This window comes from Homarus americanus, unplaced genomic scaffold (assembly GCF_018991925.1).
Source record: "Homarus americanus isolate GMGI-L3 unplaced genomic scaffold, GMGI_Hamer_2.0 scaffold53023, whole genome shotgun sequence".
NCBI lineage: Eukaryota > Metazoa > Arthropoda > Malacostraca > Decapoda > Nephropidae > Homarus > Homarus americanus.
In genome coordinates, this window is record NW_024713681.1 from 1,041,845 (window position 1) to 1,061,552 (window position 19,708).

The 19,708-nt window shown below is 42.6% G+C and overlaps 1 protein-coding gene across 1 annotated transcript in view; it reads left to right on the top strand.

The window, feature by feature from the left end:
- The window catches only part of LOC121874637, a gene marked incomplete at its 3' end in the record, with an annotated part of 148,669 nt that extends 129,503 nt beyond the window's left edge, over positions 1 to 19,166 (top strand). Inside the window, 2 exon segments of the mRNA XM_042378869.1 lie at positions 16,879 to 17,045; positions 18,986 to 19,166. Of these exon segments, the coding sequence (XP_042234803.1) occupies positions 16,879 to 17,045; positions 18,986 to 19,166 (348 nt within the window).
- Positions 19,167 to 19,708: the final 542 nt, after the last annotated feature.

The following is a 19,708-nucleotide window of genomic DNA, read 5'->3' on the forward strand; positions in this document are numbered from 1 at the left end:
TTATAAAACTATCGCAAAATATCTCACTTCCAAAACTGTATGGTATCTCCCTCTCTCGTCCACAATATTGATCTGAACAAATCTTTCCAGGTAAGAAAATCCCCATTGTGGTTGAATCTCGTGACCGCCTGGTTAATGGGTATAGTGGCGCAAAGCTCAGCCAGAAAATGACAGTGAGTGACAGAAAAGAATGGAGTAATTCTTCCTCCTCACCAACACTCACGCATTTTTGCTTTTCTCATTTTACTTCCATTAACCAAAATCTTGCTGAGAAAATCCTATTCCAGGGACTGTTAAGCTAAATGTTGCGGGTAAAAGTCTTCAGCACCTGCGGTTTCTCCCAATGGCAGGTGTCCCCGGGGCGCCTCCTCCACCCTACTCTCCTCACACTCCACGTCACGGCTGATTTCCTTCTACCACTCACTCCTAACCTCACGTTTACCCCGGAAAACGTGAGAGATTTGTCATGAAACTGCTGAATGTGATGAATCTGCTGACTAGTTTTATTTCGGATACCTTCTTCAGCATTATCAAACCTAATTTAGGATAATTATGTCTCTTTTACAACAGTCACTCTTCGCGCTGTACCACCGTATATCATCCAAGAATCCAGTATAACAATTAATTTAATCTCTGAATCAATAATAATTAAGCCTTTTAGAGCAGTCAAGTTGTAAATTAGAATAACGTGTTACTTTCTCTTATTGGTCAATGATAATCTGCTGGACGTGGATTATCCCCGTAACCCCCACACCCCAGCCAATAAATGCAAGAAATGCCAGAGATCACCTCACCTGTAAGTCTACATATTGCTAAATTAGACAAATCTTCGATAGACAATAAAAAGAAAACCAAAATTATTAATACATGATAGTCAACAAAAAGACATAATTCTCAAGGTTTTAATCGACGAGCATATTTCAATTAAGTACATTTATGTGAAACTAATGTGACTAGTTTATACACAAGGCAAATAACAAGGCCACACTGGGTGCAATGTATCCATGTAGGGGTGTGTGGGGTGGGGGCGCAAAAATGATAAATCTTATTATTCCCATTAGGCTTATTTATTCTCATTGTTTATCTAGAGTTCGCCCACCGGGAATACTTAGTCAGTCCAGCCTCATTATTTTCCCAGCAAGAGCCGCCCGCCTCACTAACGCGACAGCTGAACTGACATGCCGATTTTTTTGTGTGTGTGTGTGTGTGTGTGTGTGTGTGTGTGTGTGTGTGTGTGTGTGTGTGTGTGTGTGTAGTGAGCTCTCCAATGAGCACATACACACATTCATCCACACATTTATATTACCTTAATAATTACCACCATATCCTTAAAATTAACTATCTTAATACATAAGTAGCTACCCTGGCTGTGTTGAGTTAATTGAGCCGCAGATCTATGCGGCATTCAGTGGCTGTTGCCTCAAAGTCGATATCTGCGACTGTTGCCGGATTTGGGGCCAATGCTCTCGTTCCCCTGAGGCAAAGCAATGCAGACCTAAGCAGAGAGAAGGATAGTCGACATCTCAACCAGGCTGTAACATAACTTCTGGGCTACTGATTCCATTCAGATAACACCTCCGCGAGTCTGGCAGAAGCATGTTGCACTTGGTCCCATCCCGGAAGAGGTTGTGAACACCAGAAGAGTGAAGCTGCCTTGATCAACGTTCTGAATTCTCTCCCCATATGCCCTAATCTTGTCGTTCTCGTTCCTCCTGTGTGCAGCATCGAGAGCTAGGTTGCGGTGATATGCGGCCTTGGGATAAAAAATCCTTATGTCAAAAAAGGCTCGCTGTCCCCGCGTCCAGAATCCTCGACCACTGACATCCACACGGGCTTCGTTGGATGTGTTTGAAGTCCTGTGACGAAGGTTCTCACCGTCTAATAGAAGGAGTGGCGATTCCACCATGGCGTCGTGGCAGATTTCCCTCAGTAGATTTGCTGTTAAGATTCCTTACTTCGTCATGCCTCATGCATACAAAGCCCACTTTCTTGCACACCATGGCGTGGTCGATGTCATAAGATGAGCCGCACATGCATTGGGAGGGCAAACCTTCTACTGGCCTACCGTGCCATAGAGCAATGACATCTGTGAATTTTTGTTTGTTAAGGATGAAGCCTTTTGCCCTTATCGGTAACGTTGTTAACCAGTTTGAGGCGACCACCTCCTGCGTTATAGCTACTTTTCTTTTCACGTTCTCTGACACTTGTTGCAACAGTAGTTACAGTTTATCACTTTGGGTGTGCTGCTGCTCTGTCGTAATGGACCGTCGAATCTTGTTTAATTCGTTGGTATCCACCTGACTTGCTGCATTCTGATCTATTATGTGCTCAGTGAGAGCTGCCGTGAGCTTGACAGAGTTCTGATGTTCTGTACGGGCAAGCTCCACTGGATTAGTCAATCCCATTCCTCCTAGTCTCGATGGTAGTGCAAGGAGTGACCTTTCTGCTGGGGTTAATTAAGGGTTTTTCACTAGTTTTGGGATAAAAGCGACATTGATGGGTTCTTCCAGAGGGCAGAGGAGGGGTCCGACATCAGGGGATAGTGTGCATCAGGTAATTCCAGTGATGCTTGACTCCATGGGTGAATGCCGCAAAAGCCGCATGTGGCTCTGTTTTAGCAATATCAGACAGAGCTACTACCACTACTACTACTTTGCTATCACTCAGAATCGAGTATGACGATCATCCAGCTATGATGCAATGATATGAGTTATTAAAGATGTCACCTTCGTGTGAGCTTTGAGGCGACTCGAGGGACCGATACGGGATCGACAGGGCCGTCCACAGATGTTGCACGTATGGATGGCTACATTTAGTACGGAAGGGTTTACGGCAGCGTCTTTCCGGCGCTGGCGCTAGTGTGCCTCGGTATGCAGTCGGGCTAACTCGAAAATATTGAAACCTTCTCGTGTGGTGCTCCTCCAAACGATACGGTGTGGGGTGATCGTCTCCCAGGTGAGGGGGTCGATTTGGTACTTTTCCGTTGTCCGCCAGAGTTATGTTTACCATTCGTTAGGTGGCTGTAATATTGCTGCTTTGGTAATATACTGTCGCCTATGAAGGTAACATAGCTAGTCCAACGTAATTGTTCATGGATAATGGTAGCCTCGATGGTCCTACAGTTCGTGTCAACGAGAATACTGGCATTTGTTCTCTTGTCTTCCCAGCAAACTCGGAGGATGGAGCGTAGACTTCGTTGTTGAAAGTTATCTAGTGCCTGGAGGTGCCCCCTGTATGTTACTCATGTCTCGCTGCCATACAGCAGGGTGGGGAGAACCACTACTCGACACACGTGCAGCTTTATAGATAATTTCCACACACACACACACACACACACACACACACACACACACACACACACACACACACACACACCACATATCAAGAAGCGCTCAACACACTGACCCTTTCGACTCTCACTGACCATCACCACGACCTCATCTGCAAATTTGGTAAGAAGCTTCTACACCATCTTCGACACCGGCTCCTACTACCACCTGAGATCCCTAGCCCGAGAATTGCTGTTCGACACCACAACCGCATCCAGCCCATACGTGCACGAACTGATCGCTATAAGAACAGCCCAGTCCCAACCATTGTAAAAATTATCAATAACTTGTAATAAACCAGTGTAGTCACTCCCAGTAAATACTACTTCTTGCACTGTCACTATGTTGAAATGCACTGTAGTTTGAGCTTTTCCCCATCTAGTTATTTGATATCTTATTTGTATCACTTATGTTACTTGTATATTATTTGTAATTCGTAACCCATTCCCCAAATATGTAACTGTATATTTTCAACCTTTTGGCTGCCAAGCTCTTTCAATAAACCGTTAATTATTATTATTATTACACACACACACACACAAACTGTTAATTTTGTCACATCAATTATGCCGGTATTTACCAGGTACAACATCCCTTTATAAACATTTTGGTGAGATTAAAAACTCGTATACGATGGTCTGCCAGGAAGGATTATTGTCTAATGGCTGTAGTGGTTGTAAAGCCCTGGATAACGCCACCCACATCCCCACCAATTATCGTTACTTTTTATTTCGATTTCTTTAAATATAGTTAAATATAATATAAGGGTTTTTATAGTGCAATAATGAATATAAATTCTTCTGTGTGGCTTTGATTTAGACATTATTATCTCTGAGAAAAGTACATATATTTATCTTTTCATTTGTACTAAAGTTTATAATTAATAATGAACAAAGTGAAGTATATCGATATTGGTAACTATTATTTTGGACGGTTCAAACAAAGAAATTAGTTTACACATTAGTTAATTCTAGGCACGACGCTCTTAGCAACAAAGAAATTATATGTAGATAGATTAATATATTTTCTTCTTTATTTTTAACAATGACAAGAGTTGATGTTTAAGTTAATACTGTATGGTTTAGAAGTTTTCAACAATAAAAGAGGAATATTAACTTTCTTAATTTTTGTGTCGGGTTGGGAGACATTTCCAGTCGTATGTATGTATGTATGTGTGTATGTACGGCGACCTGTGGTGTAATGGTCAGTATGCTCGCCTCGCAAGTGAACTGACCCGGTTCGAAACTATGGGCAAGTTTATTTACGCCATTTGCTTCTGTCTACCCAGCACTAATTGGGAACCTGTATGTTAATCGATTTGCGGATCGTATTCCGGGGTAATGGTTAGCCAGTGCAGTTGGCGAGTTGTCCGGTCTTCTCGGAATATTCCTTGACACTGGGTCATGCAACTCGTTATCGTAGGGTGTGGTTGTTGTGTTGGCGTCAGCTTCTACACCTTAAACAAATTCACGCCTAGGTGGCCCTTGGGCCCGCCATTATCGTTACGCGAGCGTCAACCATTATAGCATGTATGTATGTACAACAAACTAGTCTCTTCACAATAGGCTCTATCTGAGGCGAAAGTTTTGAATGTCAAGATTTTAGCCAAGTAACATGCGATTGCGATAAAGCCAATGTGTGTCTATAACTGAAGACAGACACATACATATAATCTAATGCTTCAGTTCGACCATATTGGAAAGTGACAGCCATTTACGTTTACGCTGACTGAGAGAGACCTGGATATCAAAGACAAATATCCGTAAAAACAGAGCTGGAAAATAGAAGTTGTTTACCATAGTAGACAATATATACTGTAGATATAGAGAATGACTAACCATACAGATCAATGAAATAACACTTAAATAGACACACCTGTAATAACACACAAATATAACCATAAAGACTTTTTACATTAGCTAACAACTTTTATCCTCAATAATTGTCTCCCTTGTATTAACAAACGATCAAATAATGGCCCAAAAAATAACAAATACACAGATAAAATAAAACACAAAATGAAAACGTGCATCTGTTAGCCAATTAAATGTTATACCAAAATTGAACACATAAGAAATATATTCAAAATCAAAGGACGTAAGTGAACAAAATCATACAAGGATGAAAATTTCCTCCCCATAATAGTCTGATATTTGATCCCATGCACACAAAATTTTTACCCACCCGGTTTCGGTCCGCGTTAGAGAAAATTAAATATTCTGCAGGCAAGCAATAGACTATCAAAGGACCTGGAAAAAACGAGCTTGTGTCAAAATTAATTATTTCTTTATGAAAATGGTGATGGTGACTGACGGGAGCTAGGAAAGTGACGGGAAAGGAAAGTGATGTGAGGGCAATGGCAGGAAGGGAAAGTGACATGTAGGGAGTGACAGGCAGAGAAAGTGACGATGAGAAAAATTGACGAGAGAGGAAAAAATGGAAAATAGATAGTGAAAGTGAAAGGCAGCTATGGCTAGAGTAACAAAAAAGGAAAGGAAAGTAACAAGGAAGGAAAATGACTGAGAGGAAATGACGTGTATGTGTAAGTACAGGATGGAAGCCCCCCGCCCACACACACACCGACATACATTCAACAACACGTGATTGATGCCTTACAATACAGAGTAGAGAAAGTAATATTATCTCAAGTCCCTTAATTTATGCTATTGTACAGTATTTGTCTTCATCAGCTAACGAAACGTTTCTCCTGATTTTAATCCTTTTTGGGAGGATAATCTTTAGAGTCAACATCCCTCAGTTAAGATGCAACCATAAAGCTTGAAACATTTGTCAGATCACACACACACACACACACACCCTGGAAATGCCATCCCTCAGTGACCCCCACCACCAAGCACTGGAAAGGTTTGGCAGCCAACTAATGCACCACCCTCGTCATCGCCACCTCCTGCCACCGGCAGCCCCCCACCCACCTCGCGCAGTCTGCCACTACAACAAAATTCAGCCCATAAGAGCCCGCACCGATAGATATAAGAACAGCACCATCCCATCTATTGTTAAAATAATAAACAACTCCTGATTTATGTACTGTACAGCCCCGTAAATGTATTCAACGCAAATTATATCATTATGTCTAAATCAAATGTAAGTCTGTATATTTTCAGCCACCAGCTACAACTCTATTAATAAACCGTTTATCATTATTATTTTACAAACACACACACACACACCTCTCAGTTAGTTTAAAAAACTTAGAAAACTATATTTTCTTCACAAGAAACAGAGTTAACAACAGTTTCTTAAAGAATAAGTTGTAAGCTCTAAGATTTTCTCCTCCGTCAAAGTGCATTACTTCCTGTTGTGGTTATTCTACACGACATACCTTTAACAAAACAGATCTTTGAAACGACAGACCTTTAACAGACTCACAAGAGGCCCCTACAAGTGTTCAAATACAGAGTTTTATTTTACCAGGAAACCAACAAAAAATTTAATCGCAGAAAAATTAAACCTTTCGTGGAGCATAATTATGTGATACACTAAGCATATGGAAATTGCAAAGAAAGAATAAAATGACTTAGCCATTATCAAGTTCATAAAGGGTGTTGAAAATGACCTCCATCCTGATCTTTTGAGGAACATGATAACTGATACACCATGACATATGGAAAAGTAAAGTGACTTACTTTCCCAGTCACAAGTTCAAAGAAGGTGTTGAAAAATCGCCTCCAACCTGGTCTTTGCAGATGTGATATTCCTGTAAAAAAAAAAATACCCTGTAGTCACTGAAATTCTGAAATGGCAGGAATACATACTACATGCAGAGGCCTCGTATTTTTCTACCCCACTTCCCCCCCCCAAAAAAAAAAAAAATCCGTAGCGAAAATAAACAAAAGACGAGCAAACAAGAACCAGTCGTAGTTTTGTTATTTCATGTATGGTCAAACACTGTAGAAATAGACCTCCCACGCGTGACAATAACATCAGGTCAATTAATTATGAATGATGGGGTACTGGCCTGATTAACGCACGTTAAAGACCACAATATCACACCCTAACCTTAGAATAGATCAGATTGGATTAAGTAGGCCAGACTGAGTTAGGTCTTGATACTGCCGATTTTATTTATTTATTTTAATTTTTTTTTTACACTGCAATATTTCTAGTTAAGGATACCAAAACAAAAGAATAATCGTGAGTTAGGTCAGGATCATTATCAATATGTCGTTATTATCGAGTTTGGACGCCACTGATCGTCGCCTTAATCGTGTTGTTATCGTCTAATCAACAAAGTACATTAGACATTTAGGTACGACAGATACCTACATCCCTCTCCACTTATCATCAATAAAAAATAACTGAAAATATTTAAATACAAATAGAAGTAACTAAATATCTATGAAAAGTAAGAGAAACATTTGAAATTTACCGAAAAAATACACGTAAACACAAAACAAAAATTAATGGGATAAACAGAAAATATAATTAATTAATATTTACTGAAAGACAACGTAAACTAACTTAAAAGGAAGTATTAACTATAATTAAAAACAAAACAATGTGGTAACTGAGAAAAAATAAAAATAAATATTTCTAAATAATATCAAAATCGTTAAAACTATATGTATAAAATCTAACTAAGAGTCAACTAAGAAAGATAAAGAGTCACCACATGTACACAAGGACCAACACGTACAGTCGCCTTCACTAGTGCGTTTACAGGGGCTCGTCATACAAACATTCCACAAATCATTACATTTAACTATTTGTTTTTAATATTGTTTTACTTTGATTCCTTACTAAGTTTACAATTTCGAGTTTCCTTCTGTCGAATGTAAACAGACACCGCGCTGCCACACTGCACAAAACCTGACGAGCTCTTGTAAACGCACTAGTGAAGGGGACTATACCTGACGGCAAAAACCATATTCCTGGGTTATCTTTGTCCTAGTGTGAGGTGTCAAGCGAGGTCACCCGGCCAAACATTGGGATCACAGCTCTCTCTAATATATGATAAAGTTAATAACAAGTGATGGGTATAATTTTGATCTACTGAGAAATGACCTGACACAGTGAGAGTTCAAACCGAGGTCATCCATCCTAACATCGGGGTCACCAGAGTCAATGGTCTGTCTTGTATCTCTCATTTACTGCGAGAGACGAGTGACGAGTCCTCCCCGGCTGAGTGAGAAAGCCAGAAAGGAATTACGAACGTCGAAGGCTGAGTGGGTGAGCACTGACGAATGACGTGACCCAAATATCCGTTAGGAGGTGAAGAAGATATGAAAGAGAAAATAAAAAGAGGAAAGAAAAAAAGAAAGAAAGAAAGAAAGAGGAAGGAGAATATGGAAGAAATGAAGTGATATATATTGAAAAAAAGAAAGAAGACAGAGATAAAGAACGAATGTAAAAATGATAAACGTAGAAGAAAGTAAGGAAGGGGAGAAAAAGAAGGAAAACAAAAACAAGGAAATGAAAAAGGATAGAAGAAGACAGGAATGAAGAAAAATAAAGAAAATAGACAGAAACAAACAAACCCAAATAAAAAATAATAATTATAACATGTCTCAAATTTCCACAAATCGTCTACTTATTAAGGCTGATGCTCTCGTGTCAACATAAGCCGATTAAGTAGTCTCGTGCGATTAAAAAAACCTCACAAGAAATATTATATAACTTAGAGTCTATAACCACATGGTAATAATATCAATAGAGAACCTTAAGTGCATGGAGACATTGTTTTTACCCAAATACAAGGATTTTGGGGGGATATTTGTGTCACTATAATCTCAAAAGGAATTTTACATTAGACATTTGCTGTTGAGAACGCTCTTTATGGATACAGTACAGTGGTTCCATATAAATGGACGACTGTACGTTTGTTGGTGAAAGAGTCTTTTTAGCTGTTCTAATGTCATTGAAATTATGAATACATACACACACACACATCCAAAAACAGGGATATGCACACATATGCACGAACATAAATACACACATATACACACACACACAAGTACACACACACACGCACACATACACGCAAACACATAAATACACACAAGCCACTACTTACTACTACTTTGCTGTCACTCGGAATCGAGTATGACGAGCGTTCAGCTATGATACAATGATATGAGTTATTAAGGATGTCACCTACGTTGGTGAGTTCTGAGGTGACTAAAGAGGCCAATGCGGGACCGGCAGGGTCTTTCACAGATGTTACACATGAGGAGGGCTACATCTAGAGCGGGAGGGACAGCGGCAGCGTTTTTTCGGCGTTGGCGCTTGTCTGCCTCGGTATGCAGTCGGGCTAACTCGAAAGTATTGACACCTTCTTGTGTGGTGCTCCTCCAAGCGATTTGGCACTTTTTCAGGTTTGTTTTCAGACTATCCATATACTTTTTCAGTTGCCCGCCAGCGTTACGTTTACTATTCTTTAGGTGACTGTAAAGTAGCTGCTTTGGCAATCTACTGTCGTCCATGCGGGTAACAGGCCAGTCCAGCGTAAATGGATAATGGTAGCCTCAATACTCCAACAGTTGATGTCAGCGAGAATGCTGGCATTTGTTCTCCTGTCTTCCCGGAGAACTCGGACGATGGAACGCAGACTGCATTGATAAAAGTCTTACTGTGCAATGAGGTGCCTCCTGTATGTGACCCATGTCTTGCTACCATACAGCAGGGTGGGGTTGGAACACTGCTCGATTACGTGCAACTTTGCAGATAATTTCAGCTCCTCACAGCTGAAGACACGGGTACGGAGTCTGCCAAAGGCTTGAGATGCACTTCTCATCCGATGTTGAATCTCTGCATCGATATCCGCAGTGGTGGACAGGTGGGAGCTGAGATGCCGAAAGTAGGCAACATTAGAGAGGGTAGTACCATTAAGCTGGATTGATGATGGAGGTATGGCTGAACCAAGGGTAGGTTGAAAGAGAATCTGAGTCTTATGTACATTAACCTCAAGGCCGAAGAATGCATACACATCTGCATCGGTGTTCAGGATCTCCTGCAGGTCGTGTTCAGTGTGAGCGACAAGGGTGAGGTCGTCTGTATACTGAAGTTCAGTAAGGGAAGCTGGCGACACATTTGTTCCTGTGTGGAGTCGTCTTATGTGGAAAAGACCCTTCATCTGGTACTCGATGTCCACCCAGCCGGCTAAATTGGCACTGGCACTAGTAAGGAAGGCAGCCAAGAAAATGGAAAAGAGAGTTGGTGCCAGTACACATCCTTGTTTCACTCCCGTTTGGATGGGGAAGAACTCGGACTGGGTGCCATTGTGCAGGGCACTGCCGTTCATGCCATCATGGAGTTGCCTCACAATGGCGATGGATTTTGGTGGACAGCCAAATCGGCCGAGGGTCCGCCAGGGGGCTTCCCCATGTACAGGTCACGACGCTATTCTCTGTACCTTTAGTGTATCTGGAGGGCAGCAAAGATCACGTCAGTGGTGCCACGTGATGGTCTAAGGCTACATTGAGATTCTGGAAGGAAGTTTTTCGCCTCAGGAAGAAGTCTGCTTAGGAGGACTCGGTTGATAATCTTGCCAGCAGAGAGATCCCGCGTTACTTGTCACGGTCTGACCGGTCTCCCTTGTTCTCATAAATATTGACGATGGAGGCGTCTTTAAAAGCTTGGCGGATTTTCTCCTTTTCCCATACATTCTCGAAGAGAGAGTGGAGATGGCTGGTTAGCAGAGGTTCTCCTGCTTTATGCACCTCGGCTTTGTTATTTTTCATCTGTTTGATGGTAGTAGCTACCTCATCCAGATGGAGGATAGCTGAGGTGGGTTAGCTCTGGATGCTGAGGGACCTGCTGGATAGTCAGGACATCCGCATCAGTGTTTCGGTTGAGCAGTGAATGTTAGTGCTTTTTCCAGCGCTGAAGGATGCCTTCTTCGTCTTTAATTGGGGAGTTACCGTCAGATGAGCGGAGGGGAGCTGCGCTATGATTGATTGGCCCATAAGATGTTTTAGCCGAATTGAAAAATTCGCACATCTTGTGTTGATCTGCAAGTTTTTGTGCTTCATATGCAGCAGCTTTCGTCTTGTGGAATGTATCAGCTTTGGTCTGAGACTGAGGGTTGTTCTGACAGTCAATTAAAGCAACACGTTTATCATCAACGAGTACATTGGTTGCTAGGTTATTTTCATCAAACCAGTCCAGGTGTATTCATTCGATCTGGCCGAGGGTTTCTCTGCATTTTTTTTCTATGCCACTGTAGAGAATACCCCATTCATCACTGGGATTTGGGTTGTTCGTTGTCGGGTTGTTTATCAGCCCATGTTCGAGCTGCTCTATGAAAGCATGTTCTACACCTGGATCATCCAGATGCTTATTGTTAAAACCTCTTCTGGAGGCTTGCTGCCTTCACCGTTTTGGGGCGACGTGAAGTGAGAACTTGTCTCTGACGAGCGGATGATCAGTGTCACAATGGTTTGAGCCACGCATGGCTCGGGTGATGAGGACATCTCGGTGATCTCTTTCTCTGAAATTGAACTTATCGGCCTGCCTAAACAAGGTACTGCTGATACTGAAGTTATGTGCAGCTCAATTGCTGAGGAGGAGTAGACCGTTGGGATTACACTTGCCTAGTTCATTTCTCCCTGTGGTTCACTGCCAAATGTCAGCATCTCTGCCAACTCAGGCATTGATGTCACCAAGGACCACAACCTTATCTTCTCTGGGTATAGAGGTTAGCACTCTGTCGAGGTCGGCATAAAAGGCCTCCTTGATGTCTTCCTATGCATCCAGTGCTGGGGCGTATGCACTGATGAAAAAGGCATGACGTGAGTGATTCTGTGGGACTTAAAGTGTCATTAGGCGCTCGTTGATCCCAATGGGATTTCAGTTTGCCTGTGTAAGACACGTTGGCGGATGGGAAAGGCAACTCCATAAATGCAGTTTCTCTCCACAGCAGGCTTACCCTTCCAGAAGAAGGAATATCCAGAACCCCGTTCTGTGAGTCGACCCTCGTCTGGGAGCCGTTACACACTAATGGCTGCTTTGTCGATGTTATACCTAGTCAGCTCTTTTGCCATAGAGGCGGATTTTCTTTCAGGATACTCATTTGTGCCAGTATCCAGAAGGATCCTGATATTCCATGCAGCGACCAGACAGGTTAGTTCCTTGGCAGGCTGTGTTTAGGGCACCATTTCTATCCCCCTCCCCATGTGGGGTGAGCAGAGTGGCTCCTCGAAAGGGCTGCTCAGTCGCACAGACAGGACCGGATTGCACTGCTGCCTAGATTCCAGTGCAGAAATGACCATCTTATATGTGCTACACATGAGCAGAGTTGTGACTAGAGATTCCCGGTTGTCATCTCTGCCTGTCACCGTCGCCACTCGTCCGTCGCCATAGGACTTTTGGGGGTACTGGGGTTATGATGATGATGAGGATTATGATGAGCTGAATGATGGCTGCGCATGAGTTGATTTATGTGGTGAGGCAGGAGTGCAGGCTGCAACCACACATCTTGGCTCCCCCTTTTCCTGATCCATTGGTGCAAGTGTTGCAACGACTGGGGAGAGAGAGAGAGTTGCAATGAACTGCGGATAGCCCAGTCTGTTCGGTTTCGCATTAGTTGCCTGTCCATCATGTATTGCCTTCGTCCGCCAGTGTAGTTGTTGGGTTCCAATGGTGGTCACCTCTTCCACCTATATCGCCGTTGGGGTTTTGTTGGAGCTCTGTAAGCATTTCTGCCGGATGACGGCGGACCACCGCAGATTTTTCTTTCGGGTTTTACACCTATAGCCTTATACCTACCAAGGTTAATCCACAAGGCAGTCTGGCACTGGTTGGTGTATAGATATGTAAATACCAAGATATGCGAACACGCCTGACGGTAAGACTGTGTTACCATTCATTGCACCATTTATTCACATGTCTGTATTACTACATATTATTATAGCATGTCTGATATCTATGCTTATGTCTAATGCCTATGTCTACTTACTATGTCCCGATGTACTATGTCTGTACCTCGCTAGTCAAGTAACTAGAAGACCTCATTTATTGTCCTAGTAATGTCTAGCAACTCTCCCTGCCTAGCTAGCTAACTTCTCTCAGATCGGCTTCGGCCTGGCTACGACATGGAGTCCTTTGTGCTTGTCCCTGTTTTTCTGTACCTGTCGGTTATCCTGCCAAGTCTTGTACTACTTATGGAATATATCTACTGCTCGTGCCCTGGAGTTTCAAGAACCTTGTTTAGGATTGCATCTCACCACAGTTGGTAGGCGCCAAGATTTGTCCACATGCCATTGGGCCTATGTGCCGTCCCTTTGGGGCCCACTGCTACTCTGAGATCCCCTGCTGGTCTAGCCTGGGCCCACGAGGCACCCAGTTACCGTGTGTTGCCACAAGGAGGCACAGCAGTAGCGTCGATGGTGAAGAGGCTGTGTACTGGCAGAGGAAGACTTATGCAAGTTGCTTCCCTGTTCGCCATGAGGACTAGCCAGTAGTGGTAGCTGAAAGCGAGAGGAAGTAAGCAGTGCTTGCAACTTAACACTAAAATAATGCTTGCACATGAGACACATTTCACCATCCTGTGCACACACACACACACACACACACACACACACACACACACACACACACGCACACACAAACTAAAACTAAAACTTACATAAGTTCATTAACAGACAGAAATCCAAAATTTACAACAAATTCGGTCAGAGAACATTAATAAAAACATCCTCTCTCTCACACACAGTTCCATCATGGCGCACTGACATCTAAAACAAAAACAAAAATTATATATTGCTCTTTCTGCTTTATATATAGTTTTTTTTACTCAATTATTTCGTGAACGTAAGGTCAATATTTTTTTTACTGCATAATAGTTTTATTTCTAATAACGTTAGAGTAAAATTTCCGTATAAATTCCTGTTTTTGTTTTCAGATCAGTCATGTATATAATCTATCGAATTAAATCTGATTCAAACACTGTCGATCCTACATAATATGGGTATTACATTAAGTTCTTATACTTTATATAACAGTGCAATTTTACCCTGACGATAAAAACCCTTTTCAATGTCACTCATACGGAAATATTTTTTTATGTGATAAAATTCATTAAACAAAAAAAAAATATTTAATATCAATATCGGTGAAGTGATTTCCAATAATTTCAATAATCCTTAGCTTACAAAAGTCAAACAACATAAACGGGATCATGTCACAGTATGTAGCGGACAGTACGTTAATTAGCGCCACCTAATGGATACCAATCAAGTAAAGTGAACACTATACATAAACGTTGGCTGTAGCGCCCATGAAAAACTGAAATCTATTTTCAAAGGCAATGTGTGTGTGTGTGTGTGTGTGTGTGTGTGTGTGTGTGTGTGTGTGTGTCAGTCTCGGACCAAAGGTGATACCTTACACAAGAAAAAAGCGGCGGCCAAGCGCGAGCCTCGCAATCTAAAGAACGTCTGGTTTAAAAAGCACATGGAACACAAAAAACTTGCATATCAGCATAAGGTGTGCGAATTTTTCAATTCCACTAAAACATTTTATGGGCCAATCACTCATGGCGCAGCACCCCTCCGCTTATCCGACGGTAACTCCCAAATTAAAGAAAAAGAAGGCCTCCTTCAGGGCTGGAAAGAACACTACCATTTACTGCTCAGCCGAAACACCGATGTGGATGTTCTGACTACCCAGCAGGTCACTCAACATCCAGAGCTGACCCACCTCAGCTATCCTCCATCCCTGGATGAGGTAGCTACTGCCATCAAACAGATGAAAAATAACAAAGCCTCAGAGCCTGATGGAATCCCAGCCGAGGTGCATAAAGCAGGAGGACCTCTGCTTACCAGCCGTCTCCACTCTCTCCTGGAGAATGTATGGGAAAAGGAAGAAATTCCCCAAGCTCTTAAAGACGCCTCCATCGTCAATATTTATAAGAACAAGATAGACCGGCCAGACTGTGTTAACTACCGCGGGATCTCGTTGCTGTCTGTAGCTGGCAAGATTATCGGCCAAGTCCTCCGAAACAGACTTTTTACTGAGGCGCAAAACTTCCTTCCAGAATCTCAATGTAGCCTGAGACCATCACGTGGCACCACTGACGTGATCTTTGCTGCTCTCCAGATACAGGGAAAGTGCAGAGAACAGGGTCTGGAACTGTACTTGGCCTTCATCGACCGAACCAAGGCCTTCAACTCGGTTAACAGGGAAGCCCTCAGGTGGACCCTCAGCCGTCTTGGCTGCCCACAGAAATTCATCGCCATTGTGAGGCAACTCCACGATGGCATGAACGGCAGTGTCCTGCACAATGGCACCAAGTCTGAGTTCTTTCCCATCCAAACAGGGGTGAAACAAGGATGTGGACTGGAACCAACTCTCTTTTCCATTTTCTTGGCTACCTTCCTTACTTGTGCCAGTGCCAATTTAGCCGGTGGGGTGGACATCGAGTACCAGATGAAAGGTCTTTTCAACAAAAGACGACTCCAGGCAGGAACGTAGGTGTCCACAGCTTCCATTACTGAATTTCAGTATGCAGACGACCTTACTCTTGTCGCTCGCATTGAACGCAACCTGCAGGAGATCCTGAACACCTATGCAGATGCGTATGCATACTTCGGCCTAGAGGTTAATGTACGTAAGACTCAGATTCTCTTTCAGCCTGCCCCTGGTTCATCAACACCTCCACCATTCATCCAGCTTAATGGTACTACCCTCCCTAATGTTACCAAATATCGATATCTCGGCTCCCACCTGTTCACCACTGGGGACATCAATAAAAATATTCAACATCGGATCAGATGTGCATCTCAAGCCTTTGGCAGACTTTTTACCCGTGTCATCAGCTGTAGGGAGCTGAAATTATCTACAAAGCTGCACCTGATATCGAGCAGTGGTCCTCCCCACCCTGCTATATGGTAGTGAGACATGGGTCACATACATGAGGCTCCTCAAGGCACTTTGAAACTTTCACCAATGTAGTCTACGCTCCATCCTCCGAGTTCGCTAGGAAGACAAGAGAACAAATGCCAGTATTCTCGCTGACACCAACTGTAAGAGCATCGAGGCTACCATTATCTATGAACAACTACGCTGGACTAGTCATGTTACTCACATGGACTACAGTAGACTGCCAAAGCAGCTACTTTACAGTCACCTAACGAATAGTAAATGTAACTCTGGCGGGCAACTGAAAAGGTATAAGGATAGTCTCAAGACAAACTTGAAAAAGTGCCAAATCGATCCCCTCACCTGGGAGACGATTTCTCCACACCGTAAGTTTTGGAGGAGCACCACAGAAGAAGGTATCAATAATTTTGAGTTATCCCGACTGCATAGCGAGACAGGCAAACCCCAACGCGGAAAAGACACTGCTGCTGCCTCTCCCGCACTAGATGTAGCCCCCACATGTGCAACAACTGTGAACGACTGTGCCGGTCCCGTATCGGCCTCTTTAGTCACCAACGTATGTGACATCCTTAATAACTCATATCATTGTATCATAGCTGGATGATCGTCATACTCGATTCCGAGTGACAGCAAAATAGTAGTAGTAGTAGTGTGTGTGTGTGTGTGTGTATAAGTGACGGAATAATGAGCATGTATTTTGTGTGTGCTACAGATACAGGGTGGTGGCAGAGGTGATGTCGCCACAGAGGAGCGTGGTGCTGGAGCGACTATTGCCCCTCACACAATACCAGGTGTACGTCACTACCGTGCTCAACAACACCGTGCTCTCCACCTCCCCCGTCGTCACCTTCCAAACCGCTATTGACGACTCTTTCCAGGGTAAGATCTATTCACCTCGCCTCCCTACCTGTTTTGTCACCCCTCCTTGCCTACCTGATTCTCATTTCCCTGACTCCATTGTCCTCACTTCCCTACCTACCTGGCCCCCTCCTTCCTGTCTACCTGGTTCTCTACCTAATTGGTCCCCTCCTCCCTACCTATCTGGTCTACTCTTCCCTACCTACCTGGCCTCCTCCACCCTACTTATCTGGTCCCCTCCTCCCTACCTACCTGTCCAACTTCACCATACCTACCTGCCCCCCCTTCCTGTCTACCTGGTTCTCTACCTAACTGGTCCCCTCCTCCCTACCTACCTGCCCAACTTCTCCATACCTACCTGCCCCCCCTCCTCCCTAGCTACATGGTCCTCTCCTCCCTACCTACCTACCTGGTCCCCACCTCTCTACTTCCCTTGTCTTCAGCTCCCCTAAGGTCTCTGTCCACTATAAACGTTCACTCTTAACTTGGTCTTCACTGTACACTGACATTTGTGAGTATTAATAACCTTGACAAATTTAGTTCTTTAATCATTTACTAATATTTCAATGACTTCAAAAAGTAAAGACCACAGCTGCGGAAACCGGATCTATAAAATCGTTTGGAACATGTACTGAAGTACACCCAAAATGACGTCATTTAACAACCAATAAATGCTAATATTTCTATGTAAATTCATTTACCTATGAGGGCGGAGAAAAGCTCCCGTTACATTTGTTAATCGAAATTTTAGGGATTATCATTGGTGGATTACAGTAACGCTAGGCTGGACTCGTAGCTATCTCGTTGTTGACAGGGTTAATGGGTTTATTATTCACAGTTAAAGTCAACAATACAGAAGTTAAATATGTGAAAAAGTCATGCCAATAATGAAGGCTGTGTGGTGTCTACACTCTTGTCTATCTTCTGTATATGTACGACTCAGTAGCAGATATTGTCAAGGGAAAAGCCTGGTATATCAAATTTCCATTAAAACTAATGTCCATAACAGGTTTTTGACTCAACAATGAAGAAAAACAATACCTGTGGCGTCTCGTGAGTGTAAGACTTAAAAAATTATTTGACCCTATCGAGAATATAGACGTTCTTGCATTCATTAGGAACAGATGTTAGGCAATTCCGCTTTGAGAGTTTTTTCTTCCTTTCATAAAACTCGTGACCCTCACTCAAAAAAGGGAAAAAATTTCAGAGGAAAAGTCTAACTAAAAATATATGATGATAGAAACCTCGACGAAAAATATCTGACAAAAACAGAAAACAGCTGACAGAGTGAATTCTGAAATACACACACACACACACACACACACACACACATAAGTATAAGTATAATATCAGAACTGCATCTGAAAGCAGTGCCTTGTTTGTTCATGTTAGGAATAATAATCACCCCATTGCTTGGGAAAAAAGCTTAGAAGTATTCAAATCATCTTGTGTCACAGAAAGACTTCTTGTTGAAGCTAGTTTGATTAAGGAATTAAAATCAATAAACCTTAGTGATGGTCAATTCAAAACTGATAATATGTTACATAAATTTATTTGTCAGTGGCCCAAGGTTAAAAATGCTTTGAAAACCTTTGATCTAGATGTATGATAGTTATTTTGTGGGTCCCTTTTTTCTGACCTGACTTGGCTAGTCACGTCACCACCCTTCTCTTAAGCTCCTCTACGTGTGTGTTGGTGTGGGGATTAGTGGATGTCATCATTTTGACCTGACCTCATGTTTTTAGGTCACCCTGTATATTTAAGCCTCTCTCTGTCCATGTAATCCAGTTGCCTCTGAAGATGTCTTGAATATATATATATATATATATATATATATATATATATATATATATATATATATATATATATATATATATATATATATATATATATATATATATATATATATATATATATATATATATAAAGCACTAAGGGAGTGTATGATGGCGTCGTTGCAGGTAACTTGACTGGAGGCTTCATCAGTACGCCCACGATGCTGGACAGTGTGGTGAGCGTCGGGTCCACACTGGGCGACGAAAACAACAATGTTGGCCTGGTGAGGGTCAGGGCTGAGGAGGTGGGTATCGTTCTCCTCGTGCTGGCTGTGTGGATGTTCGCCATCGTCCTCTTCTTTAACAGGTGAGAGAGATTCTGTGTAACCATATGACAAAACTATTAAGTTCCCTCAGAAGGCCGGCGCGAAAAGAACAACTTGAAGCCTCGCCTACAGTATCGTAACAAAGCTGAACTAGACAGACAGACAGACAAACAGAGAGAGACAGGCAGGCAGACATACACATACACAAAGATAAAAATAACCCTCCTCTGGCCCCGTTAGGAGAATGTTTGAAGCTAAATTGCCTGTTAGCGTTTGCTGTTAAAATGAACTGGTTTTCTTAATGTTTCAGAAGGTCATCACACCAGCCAGGCAATATTGTTTACGGTGATACGTCGGAGCGTTTAGTGGCGGAATGAAAATACACACATGATAATTTTGACTTGGCGTCACTTCCAGGGGTAATCAATGACTGCCTGTGATGAGAGCAAACGTTCATCACCAACACGACCTCCGCCGTGTCTTGCCCTAAACTGCCCTCACTGATCAAAGGCTCTATGACGATCATTGCTCTTCACCAAAACAAAATATAAGACAAACAGTACTTAACATTGCAATCTAATAA